At 36.6% G+C, this 13,776-nt stretch overlaps 1 protein-coding gene across 1 annotated transcript in view; it reads right to left on the minus strand.

Moving 5' to 3' along the window:
• LOC106635815 (cilia- and flagella-associated protein 410) overlaps window positions 1–13,776 on the minus strand; it is a 216,494-nt gene that overhangs the window by 138,425 nt on the left and 64,293 nt on the right. The window contains exons 3-4 of the mRNA XM_089597589.1: window positions 599–766; window positions 347–518 (exon numbers count right to left, since the gene is read on the minus strand). Coding sequence (XP_089453715.1) covers window positions 347–518; window positions 599–766 — 340 coding nt within the window. The remainder of the gene's footprint in view (window positions 1–346; window positions 519–598; window positions 767–13,776) is intronic.

The following is a 13,776-nucleotide window of genomic DNA, read 5'->3' on the forward strand; positions in this document are numbered from 1 at the left end:
TACTCAACGTCAAATTTACAAAAGGACTAGATAATTTAAAAAACGAATGACTAATTCAAATTCTCAACGTAAAATGTAATTTTTTTTTCATTTCTAGAAAAAATAAATTAAAAATTTTCTTTCAACCGAATGTCTTTTCTGTCCCATCCTTGAATTTCAGGTGAACGACTTTGCTTCAAAAATTTTGCTTTCGCTGTGACATTGACTATTGTGAATAAAAGAGTTAATTTAACTATAACAAAGTTTTTGTTATTTAAATAAACAAACGTTTTTTTCTGATGCTCTGATTGAAACTAAAAAAAAAACTTCTTGACAATCACCCATGACGCTTACTTCAAATACTCACTTCTAGACTATTGTGGCCAGAATGGAGTGGCGAGAATTCTTGTTGAATTAAACCTAATGGATGAATTAAAGATTTTCCTCTCATTTTTGCTGTTTCTACCTCTTCAGGAGTTACTATTTTATCATCCAATTTTTCTAATTGCGGTAGAGCTTTGATCACAGCTAGACGATACCTGCAAAACATTGTTTCTTTAAAAAGCCATAAGCATTGTAAAATAATAGTTATATTAGGTAGCTCATAAGTTTTTTTTACCCGTCGAAATCTGCACAAGGATTTTCTCCAAGCCACAGATTTTTCAAGTTTTGAAGTCCCTGAAGGTAGCACACTTCATTTATGTCTATTATGTTATTTTTCCTTACAAATAAATCTCGAAGATCCGTACAATTTTGAAAGTCAGCAAGGCTACTAATGTTGTTGACACTAAAACATTAAAAATTCAACCATAAGACAACAATATTTGTGATAAAAGAAATTTTTAAGTAAATTATAATTTACTGAAATTATTTGGAATAATTTAGTAATAATCTATGCGCTCCTGTAACTTGCTCCTTTGTCATCATAAATAATATTGAGAACCACAACTTGATATTAAAAAGCATGACTATTTATTTATATAATCAATTACACAAATCAATATTTCAGTCTTCTGCTGACAGCCTCTTCAGGATTAGAGATCATTTAGGTGACAAGACAACACGTAATAGAGACACCCATGGCGCTTAAATTCTTGTCCACATATTATATTCACTTAACATAGTTAGAATAACAGTCATGTTCTTAAAATTCAGTTATACAACAATCAGAAAAATAAAAAAAAAATTTTTTCTTACAAATTACTTTGTACATGTCCACGCCGTCCTTGTACAACTTATTCAGAAAAAAATTTTTTTTTATTTTTTTGATTATTATACAACTGAATTTTAAGAACATTGCTATTATTGTAACTAAGTTAAGTGAATATAATATGTGGACGAGAATATGGGCGCCATGGGTGTCCCTATTATGTGTTGTCTTGGCACCTACATGATCTCTAATCCTCAACAGGCTGTCAGCAGAACAGCGACATATTGATTTGTGTAATTGATAATGTAAATAAATAGTTATGTTTTTCAATACCAAGTTGTAGTTCTCAAAATTATGCTTTGGTAGTATTTAAAATAAAAAATAAAAAAAGTAGTTAGCATGGCAGGGTTATTAGTGAAAAAATTAAGTTTAGTTACTTTTTAATTAGAATTTTGGTACACTAAAAGTATATTTTTGCAAAACATATAGTTTACACAAAAATTGAGGGGTCGCAATACACTTTCATGCTGAATACTAGAAAAGCAAGTGATCTGCAGTCGTCTGCCACCAGCTCGTTTTTCTCACTGCCCTAGTCTTTTTCACGAAATCATTGAACGTCATACTGAACTCATTGAACCATAAATCATGATTTAAAACTTGGTGAGCTAATAGAAATAATTCCTTGAATATAAATAACAGTTATCAACTGTTGACAAATATAAATTTAAATATAACTAATTATAAGTTCTCAATAGTTGCTGAATCAAGTATTTGACAGTAAGTATTTAAACAGAACTAATCTTTTATTTCGTTTCGGTATTTTCCTGCTTTACACTAAGCAAAATGGGAGGCTTTATTCCACATTGATTCACATTCAACTTTTTTATTCGTCATGTTCATTGGACCGTACACAATAAGTAACTTTAATTTGCTACCATGCAACCCTTCACACTTTAATAAAACAAATTAGATAACGTAGAGTTTTGTTCAGAAAAAAATTTCTCTGAATTGTTCTGAACTAAAAAGATTCTTGATAATATTGAATTTTTTTTTAATAACATGATGCATTATATAAATACTACACTCAGTTATGTACCAAATTTTATGCCTGGATATCTTATTCACAACACAACATAAAAAAAAAAAAATTGGGCGATATTTTATTTATCTGCATCTGATCACTCATTTTTCTTTTTAAACTATAAATTATGTTACATCATTATTGTTTATTTAATTAAATAAGGCAGTTTTATTACCAATATATAGAACCACACAAGAAAAGTTATATCCTTCAGTCAAACGGCAAATAATTATTGTTACACAAATGTGTGTAACTATCAAATATACACAGCATCTTGTAAATTTTCTTAAAACTTTTTTTCTTGTTTAACCATCAATATATCACGTGTATGAATAAATATTTCTCATAAGAAACTTTGAATTAGCATCCAATGGAAATGACTCAAAGACTACTTTCTTTTTTAACAAAATACCTACAAACTTACCACCTTTGATTTCCATAAAAAATATGTATTTATTCTTAAGAAGAAATTAAAGTACAAAAATTTAGAAGTATGTGGTAAGTAAATGCATTTGTAACATTACATACGTCTTTTTCCTGCAAATCAAAAATGGCCAATTTTTTAGATAATTAGTTAAAAAAGAGATCTAACTTTTATTTATATTTCCAATGCTAGTTCAAAATTTATTATACCAAATATTGTTAATTTTTTAAGTACATAAATAATTTATTGATGGTTTGAAGGAATTGAAAATATGAAGAAAATTTACAATCTACCTATTTAAATAAAGAATATTATTTACTTAGGCGTAGTTACATGTATATTGGTAATAGGCAACCTCAAAGTAGAAAAATTGTACAGTATTCTTATGTTCTAATAAACTTGTTATTGATTTACTTTTATTGAAAAATCAAGCAACTTATTCAATAAATTAGTGATAATTACATACGAAGATCATGAAAATCGTATGCAGGTCTCTCCTACTGTTAATAAATAAATGTTCAAAGTTAAACTTTTATACCTTCAGTCTTTGGCTTTCAAAGCCATGGAGTACGAAATTTTAGAAATGTACTGATTGTATTTAAAATCGTTTATCTCAACCATACAAAATAAATGTTGCTCCTAGCTAATAAAAGGCACTGTCCTTGACTAAATCTTGATTTGAGCATGTGAGAATACACATGTCATAGTTTAGTTATTTAATATTTTTTTCCACAATTTTTAGTAAAATTGTAAAACAAGAATAGTACAAGAAGCTGATTTAAACCAAAATATATTAGGTAAACTAACAACCTTAACAGTACATAAACTAGGCCGATACGAGCACACGCCGAATCCAGCACACATCCCCCTCCCTGCCCACGTGCACGACTGTGCGCGGACAGCTACGACTCTGCACGAAGCGCTAGGGGTTGTGCACAGCTTCCTTCTCTCTGGTTTGCCTGTAGGAGAGCGTGTTGTTTTGTATGTATATGGATGAGAGCCCCAACCACACGCTTATATCTGTGAGGTGTGAGGTGTGACAAATAAGTGTTACCTTTCCAAGGTAATACGTGTACACATATACATGTTTATCTACATACATAGATAAATACTTACGTACGATGCGTGTATGTATATATTTTTATAAAGATTTTTAATTTAAAATGTATGATGGGTAGGTATAAGGGTAGGATTAGAGTTAATGATGATGCACAGTATATTTAGATCGAGTGGTCCTTGGTTTCAATTTGACTATGTACAGATTTTTTTATGGGTGGACTGTTTATGCACAGCAGGAATAGAATCAGGAAAATAACAGCAGTAGGAATCATCTTGTTTGTGTATCGACAGGTCCTTCGTTTAAATTTGACTACCAGCCTATGTATAATGTGTTTTATTGGTGGACTGTTTACGCACAGGTAAAATCAGCAGTAGGAGTTATCTTGTATTATTATTACCTTTCTACGTATAACTAAGAGATCCAACGATAAACTTACCTGTAGGATACATCAGCAGCCAGAACTATCTTTTATTTATGACCGAAGTGTCTCAGCCATACGCTCTTTCGCATGCAATACAACCAATACTTATTACTAAGACAGGGTTTATCTGAATAGATACGAACACGAATAGGACAAGGATGGAATTTTGAAATTACAAGGTGATAAGTTTCGTTTAAAACAAATTTTAATTAACTTTTTTATCATTTATTTTTTAAGTAATAAAAATATTTGTCTTACAACATTTTAATAAAATTAAGTTTGTATATAATACTTCGACATTCTTTTTTTATATAATACTTTGACATGCTTTTTTTTTCTTCTTCCCTCCATTGATGGTACTCTTCCTCTTCCTTTTTTTGCTGACGGTTTTCGAGTTTTTAAGTTCAACTGGTGGCGGTGGGGGTGGTAGTGGTGGCATATTATCCTGCTGACTGAGGTTTTTAGTTGATAAATCCAGAGGCTGCAGTACATCACTATTCAAGCCAACTATTGGCGACGCTGCCTCGGACATCACCAATTGTTTGACGGGTGACCATGTAAGATCAATTATTGGTGGTGATGCAGGTCGCAGTGACGGTGATGTTGCCCGATGACTAGTATGCTTCTTTTCGAACTCCTCCATAAATGAAGAAGTTGGGCTTGATGGTGATATCAACGGCAAACGTATATTTAGTATTACTGGTGGTATAGGGTCAACATTTGACAACATTGCCTTTGATACCGGTGACCACGTGAGGTCAATTATAGGCGGCAGTTCAGGAGGTGGCGGTGACCACGTGAGGTCAATTATGGGTGACAGTTCAGGAGGTGGCGGTGATGTCTGACGTCTAGCGATTTCACGCTGCTCATCAAACTCCTTCGTAAAAGAAGAAGTAGGACTTATTGATGTTATCGGTGGAAAGGGTGCATCGAATAATAACGGTGATATTGGGTGAGCGGCCAATCTCTGCCAAAACAAATCATAGTCGTTGCGGTCATCACTTTGTAAATATTCAACTAATTCACCCAGCTCTTCTTCAACTGGCAGCGATGGAAAAAGGCGATCAGCGATGAGCGGCCCTGCATCCTGAGAGTTATGTGGTTGCAGCAGCAATTGATGGTCAGCGACGACTTGTCCTGCATCCTGAGAGTTGGTGGTTGGTGAAGACTCAAACAAGTGCTTGCAGACTTCCATTTCCAAACGCTCCGTCGGTGTAAAAGATACTTGGCGAGAATCCATGTCGATGAATGAATGAATTTCTGAGGGACTAACACCTCGTTTAAATAGGCAGTCGAACAGCTACGCCGAAAAATTGTAATATTAGAAAAGGATACAATTATGTCTGCTACTATCTCTCTTCTTAAAATGCAAATAGCATTGTACATATAGAAATTCGTGAGAAGGGGAAAACTGCGTCTTTCATCTATTGGACCATCAGTGAGCAGAAATCCATAAGTAAGGGAAAATTGTATTAGAAAAGGATACAATTATGACTGTATCCATCACTCTTCTTTAAATGTAAACAGCATTATACATGGAAAAATTCATGAGTAGGGGAAAACTGCGTTTTGTAGCCATTGGACCATCATTGTGTGTGCAACATCAGTAACATTGTACTGACGTAAATAGAAGATTTAGTTTATGAGATTTGAAATCTCGCGCTTTAGGATATTCTCTTACCTATAAGGGAAAATAATAAGCGTGCGCGTGTCTATTAATACACCAATAGACTCTGTTTATACTTACCTTTGTCCAGCAGCTTGCTGCTGCTGCGGTTATCGTTAGTCAGCCTCAAACGCCCTTTTCGGTAAGTCGCTTTGCGCTCGTGTTACAATTTTCACGTGTATCGTTTTATGTAAGATTATTGTAACGAAAACGATTCACAATTTAGATTGACACGTAATTTCTCAGTTTGACTCAAAAATTAGTCCTGCCTTTTTTATCTTGCATGTAAGCAAGTATTATGACTTGTTAAATTAGAATTAAATAGAGAGATTGTTTTTTATAATAAACGGCTAAAGTGTTTAAAAGTGTGTTGTGCATTATCACAGTGTCCTTTAATTACATCCTTTCTCACGCCCCCCTAAATCCGGCGTGCGATAAAAAAAATATACAGTCCACTATCTTACTGAGTTCGATTTCGAACATGGTCCTTCGAGCCGGATGTGGGGAGGTGAAATATAGGTGTAGGACATTTTCCTTTTGTGTAAGACACGTGGTCGTTTTATCGGCCATCTTGGCTTCTTTTCACGTTCTCGGGCGACGAGGCTGACGCGGTCAACGCGCCGGCGCGTAGTCCGTACGCACACACACACACATATAGCCATATTTCTTTCTCTCTTTTCTTTGTTCGTTTGTCGTCGGGTGCGAGCGAGTCCATTGTTTATATAGGGGACTCACTGCTGCTCGTGCTTTAGTCGTCATCAGCGTGTGCTGCTGCCTGCCTCTGCAGGCTATTGTGACAACACCGCTGCTACTGCTCGTGCTTTGGTCGTCATCAGCGTGTGCTGCTGCCTGCCTCTGCAGGCTATTGTGACAACACCGCTGCTGCTGCTGGGTCCACGGGTCCTTTCGTCGTCAGCGTGTGCTGCTGCCTGCCTCTGCAGGCTATTGAGACAACACCGCTGCTGCTGCTGGCTCCACGGGTCCTTTCGTCGTCAGCGTGTGCTGCTGCCTGTTTCGGCAGGCTATTGAGTCGGCACCGCTGCTGTCAAGTCCTGCAGGTCTTTTAAACTCAACATAACTACGAATACTTGGTCCTGTTTACACGGTTTGTAAAATTGTATATTTTTGGTTTGTAACATCAGTTCCTTATAGTTTTTCGTTTTTTTTGTTTACCGATTGACTTGAATATATTTTTGCGAACTTAATTTTATGTAAGCACTTGTAAAAATTAAGAACACTACCGTCGTTTAGCGTTATTGTTGAATTAGTTAGCTTGTGTCTGACTCAAATTTGGCTACGGTGCGCGGTTTGTATTTATTTATTGAATATTTATTAATTGAATTGAAATTTACCTTATCAAAATGGATAACCTTTATGAGGTACAAGTTAAACTGTTTAACAAAATTAAAGGTTCCTTTACAAAGTTTAAGAAACTTGGCCAGGTGAAAATGACTAAGTGTCAGGCTGACTCTAGGCTTCAACAACTCAGAGATACTTTTGAACGGTTTAAATCCACTCATGATAACATTATGAATATAAAACCTTTACCCACAACTCATGATTATTTTAAAAATAAGTGCTTTGAAGTGGGAGAGAATATTTTTTATTCAGTTCAGGGTGATTTTAACGATTTTTTTAATTCGCTTAATGATCATTCGAATCCAACAGGCACATTACCTCCTACTAATGCCAATGGTAGTTCGTTTTAGAGTTTCTCTTCTTTACCTCCAATAGACTTGCCATCCTTTGATGGTGATTTTGCTAACTGGAAGAATTTTCGCGATGTTTATAGGGCTATAGTCCATAGGAAGCAAGAATTACCAGCTATTATTAAATATCAACATCTTAGGGCGCATCTAAAGGGTGAAGCTTTAGACCTCATTAAAAATATACCCTTGTCTGAAGAGAGTTATATACAGGCCTGGGATACCATAACCCGGTATTATGACAATAAACGTCGTCTCATTAATACGTATACTATTCTCAGTTGTCAAGCTATGAGAGGCAGTTCTTGCTCTGAAATGAAGCGCATATCTAAGGAGATGATAAGTTCTGCTGATTCCTTGATATCTTTAGAGAGAGCAGTAGGAGATGCTGACATATTTATCGCTCTTGTAGTTAGTAGATTTGATTTTCAAACGAACAAGGATTGGCAAAAAATGTTAGGTAGTAGCAGTAATCCTCCTACTTTAGGTCAACTACGAGACTTCATTTCGGCACAAATTATTACAACGGAATCGTTTCCTTGTAAACCTGTAAATAAGATTGTAAATATTCGCGCAACTACTCTGTTTAAAAATATGGGATCTTCTAGTAGTAAGCCTATATATCTGGTGTTACTGCACATCAGACAGTTGTTTCAAATTCCATTGTTTGCCAATTTTGTAATCAAAAACATTATCTTGTCTCTTGTGATTCATTTAAATCACAGGAGTGGAGCAATAAATGGAAATTTCTGAAGTCCCATCGTCTCTGTGTTAATTGTTTTGGTCCTCACCTTAATCGAGAGTGCTCTGGTAATAGTAACTGTTCACACTGCAACCAAAAGCATCACACCATTATGCACAGAGGGGATAAGTCCAGCTCTACATCTGTCTCTGCTAAAAATAAGCAAACGAAATCTGTAAATAACTTGACGAACTCCTTTACTGTACAAAACCAAGCTCAGATTTCTTCAGAGTCTAGTGTGAATGTACAGTCATGTAGTAGTAATAAAATCGTCTCACCCAAGGTGCTTTTTGCTACTGCTCGTATTTTCGTTTATGCCACTGATGGATCTCGCATATTCGTACGAACTCTCATTGATCAGTGCTCACAGAGTTGTCTTATTACCAAATCTCTCTGTGATATGCTGCATTTGAAACCGAGATCAGTAAGTACGACTCTGTCAGGAGTGGGTGGACTGATTTCCATGGACGCTAGTAAATCTGTTGCTTTCAAATTTAGGCCTCATTTTGAGTCTGGTTTTAAGCATTTTGTTGATGCGTTAGTCGTGCCAAAAATTTCTTCCTACGAACCACTCCTAGGTAGTCGTTTGGCAAATTTAGATTATGGGAAGGATGTAATTCTAGCAGATCCAGAATTTTACAGTTTAGATAAAATTGATATTTTGTTAGATGCATCTGTCCATGCAATTATTATCGGTCAGGAAGTTCGCAAATTAGCCCCTGATTACCCAATTGCCTATGCTTCGCAAATTGGTTGGTTGTTATCTGGTCAGATGCCCTTTGGTTCAGGATCCAACTTGTCACAAAAATCATTAGTTATGGTTAATGTTGAGGAAACTCAGCTTAATGAGTTAGTTCAGCAGTTTTGGATTATTGAGGAACCTCTCAAGCCTCGAAAAATTTTGAGTAAAGACGAGGTAGCCTGTGATGAGATTTTCATTAATTTACATTCTCGAGATTCTACCGGCAAGTATGTTGTACGGCTTCCTTTCAAAGTTAATCCTAAAACTCTTCCTGAACTACAAAGACAATCGTAACAATCAGCGTTGGCAGTTTTTCACCATTTAAAACAGAGGTTTGTGAGAGATAAGTCTCTACATGATGTTTATTTAGCATTCATGTCTGATTATATATCTTTGGGCCATATGAAGTAATTACCGGTTGACAAATTAGCAGCTTGTTATCTACCTCATCATGGAGTTTTTAAAAACAACAAGTTGCGAGTAGTTTTTAATGGATCAGCTTCTTGTAATTCTAGTTCCTCGCTCAATTCCATTTTACACTCTGGAGAGAATTTGTTGCTTAGCTTATTTGATATTATTATCAGATGGAGATTTTACCAATTCGTCTTTACTACTGACATTGAGAAGATGTTCTAACAAGTTTTGGTAGCTCCTGAAGATCATGAGTTTCAGGCCATTTTATGGAGACCTAATGCATCTGTACCTATTCGATCTTACGTCTTAAACACTGTTACATATGGTTTGACAAGTTCACCTTACTTGGCCACACGTGTTTTAAGACAACTTGCCAAGGATTACACTGAATCTCATCCTATAGCTGCTCAAGTTCTTTGTGAAGACTTCTATGTGGATGATTGTTTGTCTGGTAGCCATACGTTAGAAGATGCTAAGATTAAATGTCAGCAACTAATTGAATTGTGTGAATTAGGTCAATTTCCACTGAGAAAGTGGTCAGCTAATTCATCTGAGTTGATAGCTGAGTTACCAGTAAGCCACTTATCTAGTAAGCCAAATATCCTAAGTGATGATGAACCAATTGTTTCTGTTTTAGGCTTGTATTGGAATCCTAGTAGTGACGAGTTTCGATTTATTTTGCGTTACAGTAAACGTTGACACACCCATTCGCTGGACCAAACGTACTTTATTAGCGCAGTTGTCGAAATTTTTTGACCCCTTAGGATGGTTGGCTCCAACGATAATTTTTGCTAAAATACTATTTTAATCTCTTTGGTTGTTGCAAGTGTCTTGGGATGATTCTCTGTCACCTGATATGGATGAACCTGGACTCATTGGTTAAATGAAACACCTTTGTTGAACGAAGTTCGAATACCTAAATGGAATCATTTTTCGCTAGACTGTGAATCTCTCGAACTTCATGGTTTTGCCGACGCTTCTAAAAACGCCTATGCAGCGGCTGTTTATTTATGCGTTGTACGCGAGGGTAAGATTTTTGTACATCTTCAGTTAGCCAAAACGAAAGTAGCTCCGATTAAAGCGCTAAGTATTCCAAGACTAGAGCTATGTGCTGCAGAATTGTTATCCACAGTAGATAGTCATTTCGTTGATGTTAATTCATTGAAAGAAATACCAGTTCACATGTGGTCCGATTCTAGGAATGTACTATATTGGCTCAATGGACTTCCTTCCAAATGGCCAGTTTTCATAGCTAATAGGTGTTCAAAGATTCATGAATTGACTCCATATGCTAAGTGGCATTATATCTCGTCAAAGCAAAATCCAGCTGATGTAGCTTCTAGAGGTGTTCTTCCGGGCCAATTGCTGAATCAAATATTATGGTTTCAGGGCCCTAAGATTCTTCATGAATTGCACCCTAATTATCCAGAGTTTGGAGTAGAAATGATTGCCCCAACCTCTATAAATGTAAATAGTTCAATGCCTTCTGTAAATAGTTTTGTAAACAGTTCTGAGTCCTTTTATATGACTCTAATAACTCGTTGTTCCAAGTGGGAACGGTTGCTAAGAGTAACAGCATATTGCCTTCGTTTTACATACCGTTGTTTACATAAAGTTAAACAAAAGAATTCATATTTACCTATAGCTGGAGATCTTAAGCCCCCTTTACAGGCTAGTTTGCAGTTTATAGACTTGTATTTTTTTATTGAAGTTGACTCGATTCACCTTTCAACATCAGAAATTGATTGTGCTAGACTGTGTCTAGTTTATCAGCATCAACAATGTCACTTTTCCGCTGAGTTCAAGGTACTAACTCAAAATCAAGATCTTAGTTTAGAAGATAGCTTACCACTACTTCGATCTAGCCGTTTGCTTAATCTTACGCCGTTTATAAACCGCGGATTGATAAGAGTTGGGGGTAGATTGAGTAGAGCCCTACTTGATGATGATGCCAAACATCCCTTGATACTAACAGATAGAGATCAGTTGACATTTATGCTTATTGACTATTATCACCGATTAACTTTACATGGTGGAGTGCAGTTGACGATTATTACACTCCGTCAAACGTACTGGATTGTAAGTGGTAGACGGACTGTAAGAGCTGAGCTTACTCGTTGCATCACTTGTAAAAGATACAAGTCTAAACCACAAACTCAGTTAATGAGAGAATTGCCTTGTTCTCGTGTTACTCAGAGTTCTCCTTTTAAAAAATCAGGGATCGATTATGCTGGCCCCTTTCCAATACGCTTGTCAAAACACAAGGGTGAAGGAACTTTTAAGGGTTACATTGCAGTTTTCATCTGCATGTCAACTCGTGCAGTACATCTTGAAGTTGTGGAGGATTATACAAAGGAGGCATTTATAGCTGCCTTTTACAGATTTATTTCTAGACGTGGCCACTGCACTGATTTATTCAGTGATCATGGCACGAATTTCATCGGTGCTGATACTGAGTTGAAAAGAATGTTGGTAGAACGTAGTCGTGACCCTAATTTTGCCTATGAATTAGGTATCTCAGGTACACAGTGGCACTTTATTCTTGCTTCTGCTTCACATTTTGGGGGTTTATGGGAATCAGCAGTCAGATCCGCTAAACATCATTTGAAGCGTGTAGTCGGCGATCAGATTTTGACAGTAGTTGAGTTTTCTACTTTATTGTGTAGAATAGAGGCATGCCTCAACTCTCGGCCCTTGGCTCGCCTTAATGATGATTCCTCTGAGCTTGATCCTCTTACCCCTGCTCATTTTTTGATCATGAGGTCTTCATTTCTTGTGCCAGAGCCCGATATTTCTACTGAAAAGGTATCGCCACTTAAACGCTGGAAGCTAGTGACACAATCTCTCCAAGTCTTCTGGAAAAGGTGGTCACTTGAATACCTTTCTACTTTACAAAGTCGTTGCAAGTGGTTGAATCCTCAACGCTCGGTTAAGTCTGGTGATCTCGTACTCATAAAAAACGAGTCTTCTCCACCTGGTAAATGGCCTTTGGGCATGGTTGTTGAAGTCTATAAGGATGCCAAGTCTCTCGTCAGAGTCGCCAAGATAAGAACCGTTTCATCTAGTTTTGTAAGGCCAATACACAAACTAATATTATTGCGTACCGTATCTGAGCTTGAGTCAGGACTTAATAATAATTAGTCTTATTTAGATCAATTTATTTTTTTTAATTTACTATTATGATTATTAAATCTCATATCAAAAAGTTACAAACCTTGCGAAAATATATATAAAATTATCAGTAATTTGTTTTTTATGTTTTACTTTATTTTTCGAATTATTTGCTATTGTACGTGGAAAGCGTTCCACTGCTTTAAACACATGGTACTTAATTGAATGTTATTTTATCCGCCTGTCCATCAACCTTGGGACTATGTAAAACATCAGTATTACTGATTGTTACCGACTGAATGTCATTATATTAAAAAAAAAAAACTTTGTTATTGATATACATTCGTTACACTTCTGTATATCAACCTTGGGACTATGTGTGACATCAGTAACATTGTACTGACGTAAATAGAAGATTTAGTTTATGAGATTTGAAATCTCGCGCTTTAGGATATTCTCTTACCTATAAGGGAAAATAATAAGCGTGCGCGTGTCTATTAATACACCGATAGACTCTGTTTATACTTACCTTTGTCCAGCAGCTTGCTGCTGCTGCGGTTATCGTTAGTCAGCCTCAAACGCCCTTTTCGGTAAGTCGCTTTGCGCTCGTGTTACAATTTTCACGTGTATCGTTTTATGTAAGATTATTGTAACGAAAACGATTCACAATTTAGATTGACACGTAATTTCTCAGTTTGACTCAAAAATTAGTCCTGCCTTTTTTATCTTGCATGTAAGCAAGTATTATGACTTGTTAAATTAGAATTAAATAGAGAGATTGTTTTTTATAATATTACACTATACTCCTGCCGATTTTTATCGGCAGCCCGGAAGTACAGGTCGCAACTCTCACGTACGTCTGCCCCTCTCCTAGTCCCGATTATCGTTCTGAACCAAAAGGAGGTTCCCAACGAGCTTTCCCCCCCAGCCCGGGAGGTGAGGGAAATAATGAAATAACAGCCAGACTCGGTAACCATATACAGTTAAATTTCACAGATATTTATTCGTCTTCATGTACAGAGGTGCCGCGCTACAGCAGCATCGCCGCGCTCGACGTGCTGCGAGCGCTGGCGTCTAAATGCACCCACACAGCCCCCTTTCCCCCCCCCCTTCCTGTCGTATACCCCTATCCTCCGCGTTGGTATCTTCTCGCGACCAAGTAGCAGGCTTGCCTCGTATCCGTGGTCGGGACACGCTTACGGCCCGTTCTTGGTTATGCTCGGCCCTAATCCACTGTTCTAAGGCGGGTACGCCCTATCGCGTCCTATCTCTCTATCCCT

The sequence above is a fragment of the Copidosoma floridanum genome, unplaced genomic scaffold (genome assembly GCF_036245765.1).
Source record: "Copidosoma floridanum isolate Cflo_tuat_1 unplaced genomic scaffold, Cflo_Japanese_pri ptg000034l, whole genome shotgun sequence".
NCBI classification, from domain to species: Eukaryota; Metazoa; Arthropoda; class Insecta; order Hymenoptera; family Encyrtidae; genus Copidosoma; species Copidosoma floridanum.